The sequence below is a fragment of the Lissotriton vulgaris genome, chromosome 3_1 (genome assembly GCF_964263255.1).
Source record: "Lissotriton vulgaris chromosome 3_1, aLisVul1.2, whole genome shotgun sequence".
Classification (NCBI taxonomy): Eukaryota; Metazoa; Chordata; class Amphibia; order Caudata; family Salamandridae; genus Lissotriton; species Lissotriton vulgaris.
In genome coordinates, this window is record NC_141689.1 from 2,051,373,280 (window position 1) to 2,051,397,772 (window position 24,493).

General features: G+C 47.7%; 1 protein-coding gene across 1 annotated transcript in view; it reads left to right on the plus strand.

Moving 5' to 3' along the window:
* LOC147728792 (general transcription factor IIE subunit 1-like) overlaps positions 1-24,493 on the plus strand; it is an 83,401-nt gene that overhangs the window by 38,156 nt on the left and 20,752 nt on the right. Inside the window, exon 2 of the mRNA XM_086963339.1 lies at positions 4,659-4,860. Coding sequence (XP_086819465.1) covers positions 4,659-4,860 — 202 coding nt within the window. The remainder of the gene's footprint in view (positions 1-4,658; positions 4,861-24,493) is intronic.

Genomic DNA, 24,493 nt, shown 5'->3' on the forward strand with positions numbered 1-24,493 from the left:
CCAGGGCCAAAAACTCATGGGACCCCCCCCTTGCAAAACCCGGTTGGTTTGTGATAGGTAATTTTGATGTCACCTCGATAGGTTTTGGGCCCTTGCCTGTCGCGGGTCCTTGACCCACACATGCAAGTGATGTACCGTTTTTATCGGGAGACCTGAGGGAACACTGGGTGGGAGGAAATTTGTGGATCCACGCAGATTCCAGAACTTTCGCACACAGATATTTGAGAAAAAAGTGGGTATTTTTTTAAGCGAAATTTGAGGTTTGCAGGGGACTCTGGGTAGGAGAATGTTGGGGGACCCATGCAAGCCAAACCATGCTGGACTCTCCCTTTCCCCCCCTCCCCCGCACCCCCCCCCACCCCCAGGTGCGCAGTTTCCAGAAATGTGTTTTGGTGGGTTTCCCTAGATGGCCACCGAGCCTATTTTGTGGCATCCCGGGATTGCATGACACTCTGACTTTTCACCAACACAAAGGTTTGCCGTACATGGAAACTACATTGGTGTGGTGCTGTTTTTGAAAAAAACATTATAAGGAGCCTGAATTTACCGTGCTCTTATTACCATATCACCAAAGAGTGACACATTGGGGTGCCTGCTATATTTATTCAGATCTCCGCAGTATCCTGTGACCACTAGATCGTTAGAGCTAGTGGGATAGGGACGCCTATAGTTGAAGGATATCTCCCCATCTTTTTAAATTTGAAATCTGCCAGACCTTGCATTTTTATCTTTCTGTGCAAGAATAGAACTACGACCAGAGAGAGAAAGGGTATAATCAGTTGGAAGGATCATACAAATACGCTCGACCTCAACGCTGTTTACCCAGGAGATAGTTTTCTGTCACAACATTTAAAAAGAGCCAGAATTAAGAGACAACCAATCGTCTTTTGTCTTGAAAAAGGTGGTGCATATCAGGCAGCACACCGAAACGCGTCGATGCTTGTTCTTTTAATTAAATTCGAGGTACTATTGTTCTGAGTATTTTTGACATTTGCCTGAATTTATGAATAGATCCCAACGAATTAGTAATTTGGATGTTTCCAATATGATTCACTTGATTTTGTCTTTGTTTGTAAATTTACTTTTAATCAAGATCGTAGATTATGAATGTCATTTTCATGATCATGTTTTAAACTTTTTATTAACCAATAAATGTGCATATTGTTTTATATAATTTGTTACAGTTCCTACTGTGGTGTGTTTATCATCAGAACTGTGGGGTTTCTTGATTGTGATATTAGTGTTGATGTGACATTGAATGGCTTGTACGATAGGTGAATGTGAGTTATATTGATCCAAGGGAATTCCTGATTTCACACTTGGTGTGTTGGCACCCTGTCCCTTGGACATTTGGGCCTCTCCCTCTATTTTTGAAACCACCCTTGCAAAACCAGGTTGGTTTGTGATGGGTAATTTTGATGTCGCCTCAATAGGTTTTGGGCCCTTGCCTGTCGCGGGTCCTTTACCCACCCATGCAAGTGATGTACCGTTTTTATCGGGAGACCTGAGGGAATACTGGGTGGGAGGAAATTTGTGGATTCACGCAGATTCCAGAACTTTCCCACACAGATATTTGAGAAAAAAGTGAATTTTTTTTCCAGCGAAATTTGAGGTCTGCAGGGGACTCTGGTTAGGGGAATGTTGGGGGACCCTTGCAAGCCATACCTCGCTGGACTTGCCCCCCCCTGGGTGCCCAGTTTCCTGAAATGTGTGGGTTTGGGGGGTTTCCCTAGATGGCCGCTGAGCCCCTGGGCCAAAAACTCATGGGACCCCCTTTGCAAAACCTGTTTATTTTTGTTTTGTTTTTTTAACAGATTTTATTGCCATTTTCCTTTTTTACCATTGGTCCATGTATACATGCTTAACCATCATTTGAGATAACCATAGTGAGTCCATAACATGGTTAGTACTTAAGGTACAGTGGCTCATATTGCCGTTGTTAGCTGCTTCTTAGCCTTAGACATTTCTAAGGAACCCATTCCTGATACTGTTATCTACCCGACTTCTGTTTGAAAACTGCCCCCCCCCCACAACTCCCAATTAACTCCCAACCAACCAGGTTGGCTTGTGATGGGTAATTTTGATGTCGCCTCAATAGGTTTTGGGCCCTTGCGTGTCACAGGCACTTGACCTACCCACGCAAGTAAGGAACCATTTTTCTCGAAACACTTTGGGGAATGCGGGGTGGGTTGAATTTTGTGGATCCACTCAGATTATAGAACTTTCCACCACAGAATTGTGTGGACATTGGTTTTTTTTGGACAATAGTTTAGGTTTGCAAGGGATTCTGGGTAACAGAACCTGGTGAGAGTCAGTCAAGTCACCCAATCCTGGATTCTCCTGGGTGTCTAGTTTTGAAAAATATATAGGTTGGCTAGGTTTCCCTAGGTGCCGGCAGAGCTAGGGTTTAGAAACTACAGCTAGGCACTTTGCAAAAATAAAGGGTTATTTTTTATTGTGAAAATGGGATGTGTCCACATTGCGTTTTGAGCCGTTTCCTGTCATGGCCACTAGGCCTACCCACACAAGCGAGGTACCATTTTTATCGACTTTGGGGAACACAGAATTGTAGAACAAACTGTTATTACCTATTGACTTTCAATAAATTTCTGCTTTCCAAATGAAAGACAATGTGTGAAAAATGTCATTTTGAAAAATTACCTATAATTCTCATGCTAGTATGGGTATTCCTAATTTCGGAAATGTGGAAATATCTACTGTTTATAAACTCTATAGTTTGTTCCCATTTCAGAAATACATAGGTGTCTTTCATACCGATTTTTTTCCATGTATAAATTTCCCAGAATAATTGCTATATACCCGTACATAATTAAAAACCATTGCAAGTCGCTGCTCCGTTATTGGCTCTGGGTTCATCTGGTTCTTGGTGAACCTACAAGTCCTATATATCCCCACAACCAGAAAGGTCTAGCGGATGTAACTGTATATTGCTTTTAAACAGCTGTCATAATTAGAAGAAGGTACAGGGGAAAACGTTGACACAAATAGCTTTTTTTTTCAACTCCAATTTTTCCTATATCCAACGGTTAGTTTCTATAAAGAAACCTCGAAGGATCTACACCAGGGGTCTCCAACCAGAAGCTCCTGAGCTACAGTAGCTCTCCAGCAACCTCGGAGTAGCTCATCTGTGTGCAGTCCAGCTTATTAAATAAGCAAGCTTGTGCTTGGTTGAATTATCATACATATTAAAAAAAAATGAAATTATACGATATTTATATTAGTAGCTTTCAAAGCGTTTCATTGAACATAAGTATCTCTCAGTACAGAAAAGGTTGGAAACCCCTGATCTACACAAATGACCCCTTGCTGAATTCAGAATTTTGTCTACTTTTATGAAATGTATAGCTATCCAGGATCCATTATTGCTTTCATACCCATTTCTTCCATTAACTGGAAAGAGGTTTAACGCACACAAAATAGCAAAAATAGGCTATGTCCCAGAGCAATTCCAAAACTGTGTAAAATATTTTGGTTTTCTGACAAAAGTCTGCTTGTCCCTGAAAGCTGGGAAGGTGGTGATTTCAGCACCACGACCGCGCTTTTGATCCCATTTGCAGGTAAAAAAACGGACGCTTTCATCTGTAGCCCTTTTTTCCAATTTTTTCCCCCAAAAAACAAAATGTAGCTGTTTTTTGGCTAATTTCTGAGCCACCTCCAGGGGAAGCCACAAATCTGGGTAACTTTAGAAATCCCTATGATGATGGAAAAAAGGACGCAAATTTGGCGTGGATACCGCATGTGGTAAAGTTACAGGGGCCTAAGCTTGAACTACCCCAAATAGCCAAAAAAAGACTTGGCATGAGGGGGGAAGGCCTAGCAGCGAAGGGGTTAGGAACACTTGGAACCCAGGAATATGTTTTCAATATTTATTTACAATGAAAACCCTATTCTAATGCACACACGCGTACACTAGTAATTATAAAAACGGAACAGTGACCTTGCTACTTATCAGGAAAATGTAATAAAACAAATGAAGGAGAAGTAAAGTGTTCAGCTTCTACGAAACCTTGTTCATTTTTTAGAAACGGTCCCTGGAAAAGAATAGTCATTCCTTACATAAAATCATGAACAGATTTGAGAATAAGATGGGTACAAAATTGCCCTACATTCTGCAAATGTGTGTCTTCTTGAACCTGCCAACTTGTTAAGATGTGCTGTATAGGTATTTTGCAAGCTATGGGAGACTACATAAATTTGTGTCTGATGCAGACAATGTTTGTTGTATTATCAGGAAAATCAACATTAAAACCTGGCCCACCAGCCCATAAGAACCCACAAACTACCAAAAAACACCCCACACACTGACTTCTCAAACCAGCCTTTAGGTGCTGCCAGATTGTCCTAGTGCCAGTACAACCCTTATACCGGGGTTCTTCTACGTGTATCACATATAGTCTATTTAGCTCTGCATGCAAATCTTTGCATAAGTATAAAGAGAAATTGAGAAGCAGTATGTGAGAAAGGAGGTTACGACTGTCGCCCTGGTGTTAAAGCCAAGAACCTGCGCAGATGCATTGTAATTGGTGCGTATTTTGTGATTGGTTTTACAAGCTTGGTGTGCTACTAGACTGCAGAACCTACATGCCTATTTTGTTCACTATTATTTTAATGTACTGTTACCTTTCTGAATGTTTCAGAGCTGTTTCGTTGCACCTATTGCAGTACAGAGGTTGAGGAAGACTCTTCTTCGCTTCCGAAGCGAGATGCTCGAACCCTAATAGCAAAATTCAATGACCAGATGGAGCCAATCTTTGCACTTCTCCGCGAGACAGAAGATATAATTCTACCATCTGAGTTGCTTGAACCTCAACCCACAGAAATCCCAGAACTGGCATTAAGGCGAGTACGATTTTTATCTTGCAGGCAATGTCTGTAAAAGTAGTAGGTTATTAAAATGAAATGTTCACTGGCATGGCTGTATTCAAAAGATTTTATTAACACACTAGCTGCGCAACATTGAAAGCTTGTTAAGCAAACCTAATTTATTGCTGCGGGCACACAGAATTCTGCATTATAATGTTCTTACATTTAAAAATACATATGTCTCTAGTTTTTTAATGCATGCGTTTTTACAGGATCAATATTTATAACTTGCATTTTTGGTAATGCCTTGTTGTCTGTAATTGCAACTTCATTGTTTTTCAATGAGTTATTTGCTCTACTCTGAGGCTGATATATCTCTTTGGAACTCCTCCTGCTTTGCTTACGAATGGCATAGTCTAGCGAGCCTTGGTAAAACCAATAGGTCATGCCACTATAATGTGTTAAGCTTTTGGCTTTGCCAATACTTGTTTGTACGTTGTTAAAACAGAAAAAGAAAAAAGGGATCAAAATATTAGAGGAAATGCATGCACATATTTTACCGTATCTGGAAACTAGAAGTTCAATTAATTACTTTTTAATCTTCATAAACAGCATGGCTCATGTTTCAGAATTCCCTGTTCTGTCTGTCAGCACGAGTCGACTCAGACTGGAACAAGTGCTTCGGCCTTTTGGTGGGAGCAGGTTTAAGGTCCTCTCGGAGAAGAGACCTCTTGCCAGTCAAGTTTCAAGATTATTATAAATGTTAGAGAGCCTAGCCTTCACCTACAAACACAATATAAAAAGGTGCGAATATTGGAAACCTGAGAATAAAATTCAGAGATGTTGGCCAAATGATACGTTCATTATAAAACTACGCCCAGGGTTACTATTACATGTCCCATCCCCCCACCCTGCCCAACTGTGTCCTTTTTCCCATTCTTTAGCTGGTACTTCCATAGCAGATTGTGAATGTGCACTTTCCAGGTGGTTTCTGTTTCAGCGGATCAAATAGAGAACTGGTCTTAAATCTGCTATATTTGATACTGTTTGCACACCCAGCTCTGCATATGGGGAGTAGCGGAGCCCCCGGCCCAATTTTAGCAAAGCGCGCAGGAAATGAATTTACATTGCTTGCAGGTCCCTGACTTTGTTATAGCCCCACATCCTGGCACCCTAGAGCGCGCTACACAACAGCTTTCTGCCTATAGACCTTCAAGACAGAAGTTACACGCTGCCTGCCTATCCCTTTGGCAAATCTAAGAATAGCACTGCAGCGTGCTCTAAGCCTAATGGTAGATTTATCTAGGTGAGACCGCCAGCTATGCAACACAAATCAAGCCAGTCGAAGTGATCAACCTTTCCTTAGCAATTCCGCACCTATCTTAAAAGACCTGCTTAAGTGTAAACTTGTTTTCATCACCAAACCTTCGTTTTCTTCACATTAGTAAGGAAATGTTTTGCTCTACAGAACCCAATAAATTTGTTGATCATAATGTGCATGGAGTTTTTCGTCAAAGATAGCAGCACTGTGTCATCCACATAGAACATTGTTGGAACCTTCTCATCTAATGTCTTGTCTCCTCCAGACAGGCAGTAACATCATTTGTAAATAAGCTAAATAGGAGAGGGGCCATGACGCGACCCTGCCGAGACCCAAAGGGGATGGTTAGGGGTTTACATTCCCCTTTTAGGCCAAATCACACTTGCACTGTACTGCATGCATGAAGACCTTTGATGACTGCCAACAGGGATGGCTCAATACCCAGCAGATTAAGAGTGCTTCAGAGCCTTTCTCTTCATACAAGGTAAAAGGCAGAGCTCAGATCAATAAAGGTGAGACATTCTATTTGTTTACCCTCACATAGTTAGTACACATTGAATAGAGGCACAATGCCTCCTCCATGGTACCAATCATTTTACTGAAACCTGCCTGGCAGGCAGTTAGTTAACATATTTCCCCCATCAGCCCAACATTGCAAACGATTCAGAAGTATCCGCCCAAATATTTTCCCCACTCTCTAAAAGAGATATAGGCGGGGTCAGTACGACTACCTTTCGTATGCATGGGGACCAATATAGCAGATCACCAGGACTTCAAAATGCTGTCTGGCTGGAGCTCAGCATTGTAGCCCTTTACTAGGATGCCAGCCACAAGTCTGGGTCTGCTACAAAAAGATCAGCAGGAACCATATCAAGACTGGGGTCTTTATTCGACTTCTGCTGTCTTGTAGCTCGCGCTACATCAGGGCGGAGAAAGTGCAAACTGCTGGTGCTATCAGCATCAAGAGTTTCCGGCACGCAGCCAGCAAGGCCGGAATCTTGTATATGTAACTTTTTACAATCCGCCACATACACAATATCCCCAATGTAGTGTTTCAACCTTTTGACTGCACTCGTTGCAACCAGAGACCATCTTCCAAAACTGCTTGGTGTCAGTTGCTCTTACTGCAACCATTAAGATATTACATAATTGTATTGAAGACCGCTAGGATTATTGATTCCATACCCAACTCCTAGCCCCCTATCTGGCTAACATCAGATGTTATAATGCTTGTAAGAGCAGGCTGTACATTCCTATTTAATGATCTACTGACCTCACATTAGGAGTTTTTTTTTCCAGAGCCAACATATCATTCCAGTCATCATGAATTTGAGGCAGAATGTGTTCTTCAAATGAGTCCGTATAGCAGCCGGTCTCTCCTCCCAGTACCATACATGGTACAGACCTATGCTTTCAAGAAATATGCGATAAAAGATAGCCAACCAGTTAAAAGCTGCGCTTTTGGTCAAACCTCGTAAAATTATACTTGCTGTTGTGCTTTAATAGAGGAACTTGCAGAGGTGGGAAGCAACATGGAGAGCAGTGGGACGGGAACATTAGGGAGAAGCAACTCATGGGGGAGAAAACAATAAAACAAGCACTCCCATGGAATGCTAAAAGAAAAAAGAAGATGCTTGATGTGCGGCTAGTCATCTACTTAAAAAACCCAGTAAATAAGCCATGTTCCTGGGAAGGGACAAACCGAAGAAAACGAATGAAAGCAAAGGAATAAGAAGCAAGCAAATGAGTGACAAGGCCAAAAAATAATAAGCAAAGGACTGATCCAAAGTCTACTCTAAATATTAGTATGATACCAAACAGTCCTTTGACACCAGACAACTGAAGCAGTCTGTAGGCAAGACTTAAACATCCCCACTGCCTATAAAATGTGACCAGGAAGACCATTTAATTGGTGGTTATGCTACGGCATCCTCATTTCCAAGGGAGCAAAAACTGTTGTCTTCTTGCTCATCTAGATTCCTCATTCTCGTGCCTATTGAATGTAATGGATTCTTGACCTCCTTGAAGGTCAGAACAATATATCTTGCCTTCTACTTATTGCTCATCACTTACATTTTACTAATGTCCCTTAGTAGGCTGCAATAATTCTGCATCAATAGCAGCTTTCTGAAGCTCATCCTTGAATGTACCATCTCAACCCACCCTACCTTCTGTTTACACCCCTGTTCTTTGTGATTCGTCTGTCTCATTTAAGCATATGCTAGGGGTGCTCTTGGCCCCAACTTTTTAATTCCTTTGGTATCAACTTATTAAGCCAGGTAATACAAAGGGTGTAGGGGTTTCAGGAAGTAAAAACAGCTGGCTTGGGTGTGTTTCTTTGGACTAGTGTATCCACTGCAGGGATCTGTGTTTGACCTAATGGTCACAGGTTCTAATCTTGGCAGGTCCGCTCTGTTACCCAACTCAGTGTTACTAATTTTCTTGATTTTTGGAAAGATGAACAGTTAAAATCTGTTAGTTCAGCATAAAGATACCCTTCTGGGTGGACATACATTTTAATAATCTACATATTATGTTATAAAATAGCGAGTCGTGAATAGGCATAGGGCCTTATGTAGGAGTTTGAAGAAGGTCAAAATACTCTGATTTCTGAGGGAAACCTCAAATACAGAGTATAATCTTCTAGCTCAATTTCCTCAACAAAAGGGTTAATTTTATGGAGGAAATTCAACCAGTGGATCTACTTCATATTTGGCTTTTCCCCCAAAAAGATCAGGATTTCCAGTTTGTTACAAACTTTAACTCATTATATCCCAGCAATCTTACATTTATGTCTAGCCATATTTTACTCTTCTGAGCAATTCGTTTGAAAACCACATTGTATGGATTCTCATTGGATTGCAAAGACCAGGTTAATCTTGGATTCTGGGTCTTGAAAAGGCAATGGCATTGGCAAGTCTTTAACCGCAAGACTTACTGAAGATCTGGAAGTTAATTTTTCAGTGGAGGTCTATAGTCTGGTAAGTATCTTTCTGTACCATGTCCATTTTTCAACCACATTTGAAGATTACGCATTCTGTCAATATTCGTTTGCCAACGTATAATTAATCCCTAAATGCTATACCAATTTTTTAAAGCCTCTGTAGGAAAGTGTCAATACCAGATTCCAAACTGGTTATTTACTGCTATGACATAACAGTGGAAAGACACAATTTAGTTACCATTCCTGTCAGATGGCTGAAAGAAGGACTTGCTTTTTCAGTGTCCCCCCACCGCCCCCAACCTCGCCTGGGTCTCCAGAGACTCCAGCAAAGCAGTGGAATTGCATAGGACGGTCTTTCATCTCACCATCTTCTCCCACTTCTCTCGTGTCTTTGTAGGTACCTAGAAGACAGACAAACATGGGTGGTGCTGATAGAACCATCTTATCTGTCACCCATGTGTCTACAGAGACCCATAGATGACAGGCTCTGCAGACATAGCTCTCAGAATGCTGCTCTCAACGCAGATTTATTTGGGAAGATTTATAGGAGGACCTTGATCTGGACTGGACAGTTTGACTAGTTCTACAAGTTACTTGATATGGCCCAATCGGTTACTTTTCCTGTATTAGGTCATGCTACCTTGACCCAACTGCAGACCAACATGGCAACCCCGGAACAGGGGACCGACCATTAATATGCTAACATTGAGCAGTGACACTGCCCCCTTTATTTGAAGTACAGGTTAGTGGTTACCTATCTTCTTTTTTTCCTTTTTCTTGATTTCTTATCTTTTCTTTCACCTTCAAAAGTGCCAACATCGTTTTTAGACCTCGTGCCTCATATTGCTCTTTCCTCTTTTTCAACTCTTGTTCTTAGGCTGCTTTAGGATTGGGCAGGGCACAGTTCTCAGCCCAGCACCGGTTGAGAAGTTGTTGATGGGTGAGTTGTCACCCTTATCAGTTATATTCTTGAGACATTTCACCCAAGACCTAACGCAAAGGGATGTTCCATTATTCATCAAGAAAAGTCCAATTAAGTTTCATCACACAGCACACACATGCATGTATTAGGCAATACCCGCCAATTGGGGCTCATGCTTCATGAGAAAACGCCTATAAAATAGTTACTTCCAGTATGGCTCATTGTAATACATACAACTTCCTCACATGGTACATCAGTGTGTTGGGACAAACAGCAAAACGTGATCACATATCATCCGCCGCATTCCGGTCACTTCTCCCCGGTCAACCGCAGCTCCAAGTGCCGTTTGTATGGAGGGAGTGTAGGGTGACGGTGGCGGTTGCGCTCCCACTTCCAGTTGCACAGGCTACGCCGCCATCTTGGGTAGCGTTCTAGTTCGCAGCGGCTGCCTTAAAAACAGCTGATGGGGCGACGCTCAGCGGATGTGTGCAGAGGGCGCGCCAAAGGCAAGCCTGTCTGCGCCCGCCCGGGACCATTGGCTAGAACCCCTGCCCGTACACTGACTTGCTCTACAGAAACACTATGGGCACTCAAGTTGGGTAACTATGTGTTAGAGGAGAGTGTGCAGGCAAGTTTGTGAGCCGAATCCCTACTGAAGGCCAATAATATTGAGGCGGAAGAGCCCCTGAGGACTCTGGGTCAGACCCGAGCCCCAACGGTCAGTGGGTTGAAGGTAGCGGTGCTTATCACTCGCTCCTTGCTGAAACATCATCTTGAAGTGTTCCCTCTACTGCAAGAGGGAGATATTGACATTCTGGCACTTACAGAAACCTGGTTTTGATGCAGTGTGGCACAATAGGCCAGGGGACTCCAGGGGCGGGGGAGTGGCGTTTGTTTAAAAGAGCCTCATGGTTACTAAAATACTGGCAGAATATTGTGACAGTGCGGACGTTTTGGGGATAAAAATTTCCTTGCAATCCTGCTGCCTTAGACTGATGGTAGTGTATCGGCCCCCTAGATCTACCCCAGATTTTATTGAATGTTTTCTAGAGTTTACTACTGATCTATGTTCCAGATATAAACGCCTCCTAGTAGTGGGGGATTTCAATTATCACTGGGACAAGACGCAAAGAGAGCCCGTAGCGGATCTATTTGAGACTAATGTGATCTCAATGGATTTGCAGCAACTGGTTAACAGTCCTACCCACATTAAAGGTCACACTTTAGACCTCATTTGGTCTTCACAACCGCAGGCACAGATAACTGATATCCGCCCCTGTGCCCGGTCGGATCACTCACTGCTAAGATGTTGGGTCCCAAATGACAGTCCACTTTTGCAGCCCCCACCTTTGTGGAGGAAGGTCAGAATGTGTAAAAATGTTGAGGCAAATCCTTTATTAACTACGCTACACTTAATTCCGTCCCCTGAGGTGAGAGGACAACCTGGACCACAAAAGTGAAGCCTTATTCTCCCGGCTACAGCAGGCCATTGACTTACTGGCACCCGAACGGAAAGGAAGGGTTCGAGACAAAGGGAAGGGGCCCCATGGTTTGATGGTACACTAAGGGAAAAAAAGCAACTCCTCCGCCAAGCCGAGAGGCGGTGGAGATTTAACTATGAGGCAGCAGAGTTAAGAACCTATAAAGCCCTCTTCGCCATGTATAAAGCGGCTATCCTAGTCAGGAAAGCAGCATTTTACGAAGAAAGAATTGCTCTGGCACGAAATAAACAAAGAGATCTTTGCCATTTTGAAGGAGCTGATTCAAAAAGGGGGAAAAAAAGCCCACAATCGCTTCTCCAAACTGCGATAGTGCCAGGATTTCTTTCTCCAGAAATTCGTGGACATGATCTTGGAAATCACCACAATCCCCATTGACTTCAGCTCCCTGGATCAGATTAGCCCCCCTTCCCTAGCAGCCAGCTGTCTAATTTCCCAAGCTTCGATTCTGCTACCCTGGCTGCATTAGCAAAGAAGATCAAATCGGGCTCTCGAATGGACCCTTGTCCTCCGAGGCTTTTCCAAATGGCTCTGCCTGGATTGGAAAGGCAGGCTCTGGGATTACTTAACCCCTTCGATGCTCATGACGAGCTCAGCTCGTCATCAGGTATACCTCTAGTGTGCTCATGACGAGCTTATCTCATCATGACCACACCCATTTACATTAGGGCCCAGCACAGGAGAAGGATACCATCAGCAGCGATGGTGCTAATGAGTCTATAGACTTGGGCTATCTACCAAATAATCTGAAGGAAGCAAGGGTCGCTAAATCTGGGGCAGATACGGCAGCCTTAAAAAACTATAGGCCTATCTCGCATCTCCCCTTTCTAGAACTTTTTTTTGAACAGGTCTTGAAAACACTTGCAAAATACCTAGATGACCATCAATTGCTCCACACTAGACAAGCATGCTTCAGAGCACACTTTAGTACATAGCTGGTGATGGTGTCCGTTCTGGACGAGCTCAGAGTTGAGGGCCGATAGCAAACAGCCGAGTGCTCTGATTTTATTAGACCTGTCAGCAGCATTCGACACGGTCAGCCACAACATTCTGCTGAACAGCCTGTCGAATCTGGGCATAAAGGGGCAATCACTTCAATGGCTAAGATCCTTCTTGACTGATCGCACTCAGAGTTCAATTGGGTGAGCAGCTGTCGGACTTGGGCTCCCTGACCTGTGGAGTCCCCCAGGGTTCTGCATTGTCTCCGCTCATTTTTAATATCTATCTGCAGCCCTTGGTGGAGGCTCTGACACGTAGGGACTGCCAGGTCTTGACCTACACTGACGACACAACTTCTGGTCAGGCTTTACAACACCGGCCAGGCTCAGGAGTCAGTAAAAAATCTTCTTAGGTTTACTGTTAATTGGATGGCAGCCAACTCCTTGAAGATCAACCCGGATAAAACAGAGGTGCTTATTATTCCAACTCAAACTAGCCCTTGGTGTGATCTGTTTTGGCCCCCAGAATTAGGAGTGGTCACAGTCCCAGTCCCAGTGCCAGTGGTAAAAGGCCTGGGACTGAAAATTGACTCTGAATTGTCCATGTCCTGCCTGGTTTCTTCGGTTGTGGGAATCTGCACAAGCTTACTTAGGCAGCTACGAAGACTTGCTCCCCTCTTTCTACATCTTTCTACATCTTTCTACATCTGCATTGCAATCAATTGATTCCGCCACTGTCATCTCTTGGCTGGATTATGGGAACACCCTTTATTTGGGCATTCCCCAGAAGCTCCTCAGGAGACTACAAGTTGTACAAAATGATGGGGGCCAGGCTCATTTTTAGACTCCCTAGGAGAACGCAAGCCACTCCATTACTACATAAATTGCACTGGCTGCCCATTGAACAGCGCGTGCAATTTAAGAGTCTCTGCATAGCCCACAAGGCTATTTATGGTGATGCACCTAAATCTATAAAAGATCGAGTGAAGAAGTACATTCCCGGCTGGGTTCTAAGATCATCTGAGGCCTGTAGGCTGGCCTCTTTCAGGTACAACCTTAAAACCAAAGGGGCAGAGCTTTCTCTGTCCTCCTTCCGCAGATCTGGAATGATTTACCGGAGAACCTACGAAAGGAACCGGTTTTGCTTACCTTTAGGAAGCTCTTAAAGACCTATCTTTTTAGAGATACACTGACATCGGCTTAAGTTCTGCCTCCACTGCCGCTAGTTTTTCTACTCTAGCGACCTGTTCACTTTCTCTAGAAGCGCTTAGACCGGTGGGTGATTTGTGCTATATAAAAATAATATAACATAACATAAATACTTTCCTTCAAAAGATCAAATCGCCACATTGAGATATTGCAGGAGACACCTGTCTCAAAACTGGAGGGGTAGAAACTACAGGCCTGCTGGAGAGGTAATTTCTTCTAGACCTTATTCTTGTCTTATTTAAGAGGGGTCCTGGTCTGGGTGGCCCAGAGTCCCTTTCCAATTTGATTTTGTATTCATATTGGGCCTGCTTGACGGCCTCCAAATATGCATACCAGGGCTTTACTCTCCAACTCTGGCCAAAGCACAAATTTGCACACTCAATTGCTTTACCAAGGAAGCCTTTCATGAGTCTATACTTGTAGTGGGAATTTCAACTGTGAGCTGCACATGATGCAGGATGGATCACATCCCCTTACAAGGAGCACGAGCGCACAGTGACCAAAGACATGCGCAAATGGGTAGACAACTAGTGCATGTTCAAAACATAGGGGCAATCCCATCTCCCGTAATATAAGAATATATATCCGAGAATGTCAATAGGCCTTTTCTTGGCATTACACCACATCAAACCTTTGTGCTCACCGCCTCTGTTAACGCTTGCAATAGCCACTGACATTCTTTATTAGCAAGCAAACCGAGTTTAGGCACCTTGGTCCCTCCGTCATCGGCCGTATCTCATTTTTTCCTCTTTATTCTATCTAGAACACCAGGCATCACTCCATTGGCCGCAGCCCCGGTTGGTATCCCAACATGGTCACTCGCCCAACATGGCGGACACGTATTCACATTTGTGCTCACCACTGACCACCATCTGAAACCAATTCTCAGACAATAGACCATGATATAAACTACTGACCTTGCCGTCTGCTCTCAATTTCCGAGATGGGGTAGGTCGCAGGTATAATATCATTAGGACCATGTGATTACCAGGTTACTGCTTGTTAGAACCGGCTGTCTCTAGTTGGCAGAGGTATGCACTTTTGACAAATAGGGACACGCCTTTTCTAGTAAGGACAAGGGGATCACACCCTTTGATAACCCCTGCTCACCCCCTTGGTAGCTTGGCAGAGCAGACAGGCTTATCTCAGAGGCTGTGTGTTAAGCATTTATGACCACATACAGTAATAAAGTGAATACACTACAAATGGACACGACACAGTAGTATTATAAAAATAAGGATTTTTATATAAGGCTTAGCACAAGACCAAATAACGACAAAAATATGCTCAATCTTAATAAATACTCTTGGAAGGAAAAATAATAGTTCAAGTGTAGTTTCTTCTGAGCACAAAGTCTTTAGTAACAAAAGCAACTCTTCTTCTTTAGAACACAGTTCTTGGCAACAATGTAACCCACACGGGAGTTACACGACGTCGAGGCAAAGTTAATCCAAAGGGGTTCGGCGTCGACCACGAGGAGCGCTACATCGAGCCTGGAGTCACACGGACCCCCCAACAACACAGTACCTTAGGAAAATGAAGCACACGATGATCAGCGGCGTCTAGCAATCCGGCGTCGCGTCGTCGGTGTCGATCAGGCCTCAGTAGACGTCGATGCTGTTGCAAGAGTGAGCAGCGCTCACGGCGTCGAGAGGGCACGAAGTCGATGCAATCAGCAGCGGTGCAGACACGAGGTCCCTTGGAGCTGGAGCCAAACTCACTACTCACTGGTGTTGCTGCTGGCGTCAATCAGGCCCGGCGGCCGGCGTTGAGGAAGCGAGACACTGGAGCCGTTACTCACGATGTCGAGCTGGATTCGGCGACGTCCGCCGGCGTCGAGATTGCTGGTTTCTTTCAGAGGCACTGGATTCACAGGTTCCAGCAAATAGCACTTTTAGCAGATGAAGTCCTTTAGCCCTGTGACTTCAACAGGAGACTGGCACTCTTCCAGTCCTTGGAGATTTTCTTAGCAAAGCGTGAGAGTACACACACAGTTCCTCTCTCCTGGTTCCTTGCCAAAAATAAAGAAGCACTGCAGGATTCCCCCCAGCAAACAGCACACTGGCAGAAGGGGTAGGCAAGTCCTTAGATCAGCAGGCTTCTTGTCCTTGGTTACAGGGTTCCTTGTCAGAAGTGATCTAAATTCTTGGTTCAGGGGTCCTCCTCTTATACCCCTTTTTGGCTTTGATCCCTTTGTCCATGCAGGGGATTTCCCAACATCCTGGGTCTGTTGTGGGTGGAGCCAGGCAGAGGCACCCGATCTATTCACTGAGCAGGGCTGGGTCCTCAGACGCCCAGCAGGAGGTGGAGCCAGCATTGTCACTGGCAGGAGCAGAGCTATCGGCCTCCTGGTAGGAGGTGGGGCTAGGATCGTCCATGGCCATCAGCCGCTTGGCAGGAGGCGGAGCCAGCATTGTATCAGGCAGGGCAGGCTATCAGCAACTACTCTCCCCCTACTCTCAACGCAAATGTCCCACTCATCCCATACTGACTCATTCAGACCTCTGGAGCCACCCAGCTCCTGTCACGCACACACCAAACCAGCAGAAACCAGAAATGGTTAGACAAGAAAATAGACACTTTCTAAAAGTGCTATTTTCAAACCCAGAGTCCAAAAACCATCCACACAAACGGATGCGTTATTAAACCCTGGGTTCAGGGATACCAAACTCGACATTGCACCATGCTCCCCGAGCCAGCTAGGATCATAGCATTAATAATCCCGGCGGCCCGTTCTAACTAATGGAGAGCAGGTTACCTCGCAATAGTGAAAAACGAATATGGCTGTAATTCACTATCTGAAAGAGACACGTTAGTGATAGATTCCTTACCTTAGAATATCCCCAGGCGTCAGACTGGATCCGGAAATTTTTGCGTAGCAATACCCCTGCGCGCTGGTAGGCGTCGTCTGCGGCTCCGCGTCCGTCGTCGGCGTCGTGAGCGCCGGGATGACGTCGTCGGAGTATATAGACGGCGCCCATGCGCGCTGACGTCAGTTCTTCTTTTTTCCGCGCCAGCTAGCGCAGATCCGGAAGAAGCTCTACCCCCAGTCACTTTTTGACTGAAAACTTTTTTGATCTTTTTGATCCTCTATTTAGTCGATTCTCGACTATCGGTGCCAGGGATGCCCGGGTTCAAGCCTTGCTCGAAGTGCGACCGACTCATGTCGGTCACGGACCCCCATCGCCGGTGCCTGAAGTGCTTAGGCCTCGACCACGACGATCGTACCTGCTCCGACTGCCGGGCCCTGACGTCGAAGGCTAGGCGGGAGCGGTCCCGCAAGCGTCTCGAGCTGAGGCAGTCGGCCCCGCGCCGCTCCAGGTCCCGGTCCCGGTCCCACGGGAGGTCGAGGGACAGGTCGCGAGGTCGGAGTCATCGACGTTCCGGGAGTGGACACCGATCGTCTGGTTCCAAGTCCTCAGGTAAGAGGCATGAGAGGTCGGAGCGACGCCATCGATCCTCCGACCCGCCCCGTCGCTCGCACGATGCGACCGGGGACTCGGGCGACACCGCCCACGCGGCTCCGCGGGAGTCGCAAGCGACGCCGCCTGCCCCACACCTTCGGGTCCCTGGGCACGGCGCGTCGCAGGAGGAGGTCGAGAGGTACCTCATGGCCATGAGGGCCCTCCCTCCTCAGTCGGTTCCCGTGGCGCCTTCGGGCCGATCGGCTCCGGCTGGAGGTCCTTCCGGGTCGGGCGCTTCGGCCCCGACGACGTCGGGTACTTCGGGCCTGGCGCCGCTGGCGACTTCGGTCCCGGCGCCGCACGACCTCGCTGGATCCGGCTCCGGATCCGGGACCTCGCCGGTCGACCCTACGACCTCGCCGGCGCCGTCCCTTCAGGTGTCGTCCCCGGCGGCCGATGTGGTTGCCGCCCCCAATGTTTCCTACGGTCCTCCTCAGGAGTCGGAGGGGCGCCGCTGGGCGCCGATTCCGTCGGCCTTCGGAGAGTTCTATCTCCACGAGGAGGCCCTGGCTGTTAATCCTGGTCTCCAGGAGCCAGGTGACGAGGAGCAATGGGAGGGGTCCGAGGACCCTCTGGCACGTGATTGCCAGTCGAATCAGGACTGGACATATGAGCTTGGGGAGGCCAGTGGTATTGACACCTTGCCAGACACTGGATTTACGTCGCCCCCGACTGTGGCTTCGGAGGCGGGTTCTGCTTACAGTGTAGTGTTGACGAAGGCAGCTAAGGCCTTAAACCTTCAGCTCCCCGTCGCGGCCGTGAGTACTAATCTCCTCACTGAGGTCCTCAAACAGCAGTCCGGCTCCGCGGAGCCCCTCCTGCCGTTCAACGAGGCCTTGTGTGACGTTCTTCTGGGCACTTGGTCCAAGCCCGCCACAGGCCCCCCTGTGGACAGGAACGTGGCCAGACGCTACCGCCCGGCACCGGGCGACCCTTGCTTTTTGTCCACCCACCCCACCCCGAGAGTCTGGTCATCCAGGCCTCCAACTCCCAGACCGCATTCCCGTCGGCCCCGCCCGACAGGGAATCCAAGAGATATGAGCAGTTCGGGAAGAAGGTCTTCTCGTCTGTGAGCCTAGGGCTACGGTCAGTGAACACCAACTGTCTCTTGGGCCGCTACACCCACACTCTGTGGGACACGGTTGCGGAGGTGCTGCCACAATGCCCTGAGGAGGTCAGGGCTAAACTCAGCCAAACCCTTGCGGACGGCCGAGATGCGGCACGTTTTTCTATCCGGTGTGGGCTGGATACCACGGACTCACTGGGCAGGGCGATGGCAACGACGGTGGCGGTTCGACGCCACGCCTGGTTGAGGTCCGCCAACTTCTCGGCCGATGTCCAGGCCACCCTCCTGGACAGGCCGCTTGATGGCCGTCGCCTCTTCGGCGACAAGGCAGACCATGCGCTGGAACGTTTCAAGGACTCCAGGGCCACGGCCAAGTCCTTGGGCCTTACGGCCCCACGCCAGCAATCGGGTGCCTTTCGCTCCTTTCGTGGCCACGGAAGGGGCGCCCCACCGCGGACCGCCAGCCACACGCCGCAAAATGTCCAGCAGCGCGGTGGCGGACGTGGGTACCGCCGCGGCGGTGGTCGGGGTCAGCGGCGAGGCCAGTCCACACCTCCCTCAGCAGCCCCCGCCTCAAAACCTTCCTAGTCCGAGTTTTCAGGCCCATGTGACGCCTGTGGGAGGCAGGGTTCGCCATCACCTCTCCCACTGGCATACAGTCACTTCGGACAGGTGGGTGCTGCAAATTGTCCGAAGGGGTTTCTCCCTCCCCTTCGAGTCTTCCCCCCCATCCATGCCACCTCAATACCACCGTGTGTCGGGGGATCACTTGCAACTTCTGCAAGAGGAAGTTTCGGCCCTGTTGGCCAAGAGGGCCATCGAGCGCGTTCCTGGGCCAGAAGTAGGACGTGGCTGTTACTCCCACTACTTTCTGGTACCCAAGAAGGGCAAAGGGGGCCTACGCCCTATCTTGGATCTGCGGAACGTCAACGGCTTCCTCCGGACGGAGAAGTTCAAGATGCTCACTTTGGCTCAGGTCCTGGCTGCCCTGGACCCAGGAGACTGGATGGTAGCGTTGGACTTGCAGGACGCCTATTTCCACATCCCCGTCCTGCCGGCCCACCGGCGTTACCTGCGGTTCACGGTAGGCCTAGAGCACTTTCAGTTTACCGTGCTCCCCTTCGGCCTTACCAGCGCCCCACGGGTGTTCACGAAGGTGATGGCGGTGGTCGCAGCCCATCTGCGCAGGCAAGGGGTGTCAGTCTTCCCCTACCTCGACGACTGGTTGTTGAAGGCGGGCTCGCCCCAGACAGTCGTCAGCCACCTCCAGACTACGGCCGACCTCCTGCACTTGCTGGGGTTCTCCATCAATGTGCCGAAGTCACACCTGTGTCCCTCTCAGAAGCTCCTTTTCATCGGAGCGGTTCTCGACTCGGCGCAGTTTCGGATTTACCCACCCGAGCAGCGGGTTCGGGATCTTCAGGCTCTGATTCCTGTCTTCGGGCCGTTATCCCGGGTCTCGGTCAGGTTGACGCTGCGGCTTCTGGGACTGATGGCCTCCTGCATCCTTCTGGTGCGTCACGCCAGGTGGCGGATGCGGGCTCTGCAGTGGGACCTGAAGTTTCAGTGGGCCCAGCATCAGGGCAACCTGTCCGATCATGTCCTGATCTCGGAGGGCACTGCGAAGCAACTGCAGTGGTGGCTCACGGACCGCGACTGGGTCAGTGGCAGACCCCTCTCCCTACCCCAGCCGGAGCACGTAGTTGTGACGGACGCGTCCCTCCAGGGCTGGGGAGGCCACATGGGGGAGGCGGAGATCAGAGGCCTCTGGTCTCCGGCGGAGTCCCAGCTCCACATCAACCTTCTGGAGCTGCGGGCGATTCGTCTTGCACTGAAGGCATTCCTCCCCTCTGTCAGGGGGAGCGTGGTGCAAGTGTTCACCGACAACACCACCGCCATGTGGTACTGCAACAAACAGGGCGGTGTGGGGTCGTGGACCCTTTGCCAGGAGGCTCTGCGCCTCTGGCAGTGGCTGGAACATCAGGGCGTGACCCTGGTGGTTCAACACATGGCAGGCTCTCTGAATGCCAGGGCGGACGAACTCAGCCGCCGGTGCATGATGGATCACGAATGGCGTCTGAACTCGGACGTGGCGCAAGGTCTCTTTCGACAGTGGGGAGAGCCTTGGTTAGATCTATTCGCCACCGAAGAGAACGCGCAATGTCAGCAGTTCTGCGCGTTGGAGTTTCCAAGGCGGCGCTCGCTCGGAGACGCTTTTCGTCGCGAGTGGAGCTGCGGTCTGTTGTACGCCTTTCCGCCTATACCACTTCTGCCCAGAGTGCTGAAGATCAGGCGCGACCGGGCCCAGGTCGTCCTTGTGGCTCCGGACTGGGCACGAAGATACTGGTATCCCGAGCTACTCAGCATGTCAGTCGATCCCCCGATTCGTCTGCCTCTTCGGGAGGACCTTCTGTCGCAGCAGCAGGGGACGGTCCTGCACCCGAACCTGTCCAGTCTCCACCTACAAGCTTGGAGATTGAGCGGCGGCAGTTGAGGCCATTTGACTTGCCTCCCGAAGTCTGTGACATCATTCTGGCAGCCAGGCGTCCCTCCACGAAGTCGGTATACGCCTGCCGGTGGAACAGATTTGTGGCATGGTGCGCAGCTAAGGCTGTGGATCCCCTCTCTGCACCCCTTTCGGAAGTGCTGCTCTTTCTTCTTTCCCTTGCCCAGCAGGGCTCTGCTCTGGGCACTCTTAAAGGGTACCTTTCTGCTCTTTCAGCCTTCTTGAGGCTACCAGATCAGCCTTCTTTATTCAAGTCCCCTATTGTGAGTAGATTTCTGAAGGGCATCACGCACATGTTTCCTCCTGTTCCCTTCGTGATGCCCCAGTGGGACTTGAATCTGGTTCTCACCTATCTGATGTGTGCTCCCTTTGAGCCACTTCATAACTGCCCTCTTCGTCTCCTTACTCTAAAGACGGCCTTCCTGGTTGCCATCACCTCTGCCAGGAGGGTGAGTGAGCTCCAGGCTCTTTCTTCTTCTCCACCTTTCCTGTCTGTTCATCCTGATAAGGTGGTGTTGCGTACACGACCTTCCTTTCTGCCCAAGGTTGTCACGGCCTTCCACATCGGGCAGTCCATCACTTTGCCCACCTTCTTTCCGCCTCCGCATCCCTCGAAAGAGGAGGAGAGGCTCCACCGTCTGGATCCAAAACGTGCGCTCTCCTACTACCTAGACCGCACTCGCCAATTCCGGGTGGATGACCAACTCTTCGTTGGTTACGTGGGCGCGAAGAAGGGAAAGGCTGTACACAAGAGGACCATCTCAAGGTGGATCATCTTGTGCATCCAAGCATGCTACTCCATGGCGAGGAAGGAGCCCCCGGCTGGATTGCGGGCTCACTCCACTCGGGCCACGGCAACGACAACTGCCCTGGGCCGCGGTGTCCCCCTGCAGGACATCTGTCAGGCAGCCACGTGGGCCTCGCTGCACACGTTCGCAAGACACTACTGCCTGGACAGTCAAGTCCGGAGGGATGGCTTCTTTGGCCGTTCCGTCCTCCAGGACTTTCTGGTGTGATATTGGTTCGCAGACCCACCACCGGGGTTGGTATTGCTGGGGTATCTATTCTAAGGTAAGGAATCTATCACTAACGTGTCTCTTTCAGATGCACAAGTTACTACTTGTGTAACGATATATCTGTAAGAGACATTAGTTAGTGATAGATTCCTTACCGCCCTCCCATCCTCCCCGTTCTGCGAACCGATATTTAGGGTTAAGGTCATCCCCTTTCAGGGCCCTAGTTTCATGGCACCAGTGTTAGTTCTATCATGGCTCTGCGTATCTGGCGCGGAAAAGCTGTGTTATCAGAACTGACGTCAGCGCGCATGGGCGCCGTCTATATACTCCGACGACGTCATCCCGGCGCTCACGACGCCGACGACGGACGCGGAGCCGCAGACGACGCCTACCAGCGCGCAGGGGTATTGCTACGCAAAAATTTCCGGATCCAGTCTGACGCCTGGGGATATTCTAAGGTAAGGAATCTATCACTAACTAATGTCTCTTACAGATATATCGTTACACAAGTAGTAACTTGTGCATTAGGACATGCCAACTTGGTCAGGCTTGTCCTACCTTATACTTACAAGGCACCCTGCCCGTGGGCCTACCATAGGGGTGACTAACATGAAGTTAAGGGAAGGTTTAGGGACTGGCAAGTAGGTGTACTTGCGCAGTCAGCGTGACTGTACCAGACTGCACGTAGGTCTAGCAATGGCAGACCTCTAGACATACTTTTACGAGGCCGCTCTTGTGGGTGGCACAACACGTGCTGCAAGCCCACGAGCAGCATTTGTATTTACAAGCCCTGGCACTCCTGGTGCACTAGACTAGGGACTGACAGTAAACCAAATAAGCCAAACATGGAATTCAATCAATACAGTAATTTAACATAGGGAGCACTTGCACTGTGGCACTGATCAGCAGTGGCACAGTGCCCAAAGCATTAACCAGCAAAACATCGAAAAACAGTGGAGGCAAACAGAAAAAATGGAGGAGAGTGATTGTTCCTCAACATTAACAGTGTTTGTAACCATGTTGATATCTATATTTGTCACTTGCCTGCCATGTTTTCCAGAACTATTTTTATCACTCCCTTGTGTGACACGATCTCGGTTGGTGGCATACTAATTGCTGCATGCCTTGTCCTGAAATAAGCCTTGTGACTAATACTTCAATAGTAATAATAAAATCATTTTTCTCCTGTTACCATTTCAGGTCAGCCCCTTGGGTTTTTAAGGTTCATCATGTTTGGGTACTTAGTGTTTGTATTCCATAAGATCTACAAATGTGTGCGGCAAACATTGTGTAGATTCGGTCCTGACGAATTGCTCATTGATCTTTACAAACTTTTTGATGACCTGTAACGTGTCGACCTTTTAAAAAAGTGTTTGCTACCAGGGATCATTGACTCCACTGGTGGCCATCACGTTTTTTAATTGGAGAAGCAAACTCGCCAAATCCCTTTTTTGAAAATTGCTTGGTCTAGTTTTAAGTCACTACTCACTATTCACATCTACATTTCTTTCGATCTACACCCAGGGCCCTACACCTGCACTTCACAGACTGCATTGGGACAAAAGATCTCCAATGAAGAGCCCCCTTGAAGATGCCCATCTGGCATTACAGCACCAGCCCAAAGAGCAAGTCTGATGATGAAGCATGCACCCATTTGGGTATTTGAGTGCCCTATTTCCAAAAACGAACCATCCCCCTACATTTGGTTCCTATATATCTGACCGGATATCTCCCTCCTTAGGAACTGCATACCATAAGTTGTTACAATTTATTTCCAAGCATCTATGCTGGACCTTCAATCGCTCCTGGTCCCCCCTCTTGTTGTGGTTAAAGCAGAATCTGTTTCATAAAACATTCTTTCTGGGGACCTTAGTCCTGCAACCGATTTTTCGTTTATTTCCAATCCAGCTTTGTTGCAGAGTGTATAATATAGTCCTTTTCTTGTGCGGCTCAAACACCATTCGCAGATCTCTAATCCAGAGAGTTGGCGGGAAATGCATATTTAACTGGACTGGTGCTAAGCATATTTATTTCCGTGCACAACTCAAAACATTAATTATATGCCCAATGACACAAAAGGGAGTTAATTTATTTTGTCGGTCTATTTTCTCACTAGCATTGCCTCCCACTCCTCTGAGCTTTGGAGTTTTTTTGTTTTCATAGCACAACCTTTACACTCGTCACTTTTGGTTCAGTGTCGGTTTATTTTACTTCCGTTACACTTATCTTGTTTAAAATGCAGCTTTGACTTCTACACAAAGAATAATTTCATCAGTGTTTAAAAAAAAAAATCGTATTAAAACGCGTTTACTTTTAGAGCAACCAATCATGTTAAAAACTTGATCACCAGAATCCAATGATAAACGTAACTATCAACTAGTTTCTAGATGTTCTTTTACCTTTAGGGAAGACCTTTCCCTCCTGCAAATTAAGGTTAATTAGTGTGAGAGTATGCAGGTACTTTTGCATGTTAGCTTGAAAACCACTCTGATACTCTTGACCCCCCAACAATAGCCTGCCACGTATCAAAGGCTTACTTAAGGACTAGTTTATGGTTGAACTCGTGTGCAATATTACGCAGTCATATAGAATAAATACTACTTATTTACAATCAAAGCGTTATGTTATCAAAATATCAAACCTTTATTTATATTTCAGAAGAATATGGATCTTTAAGCAGAACCTAAAGGTTATAGCATTTGCAGGCACTAAAGTAATACCCCAAATACTTCAATGGTTTTGATGCAGATGCTGTAAGGGTTTGCCTTTGCAACGTATGGCTAA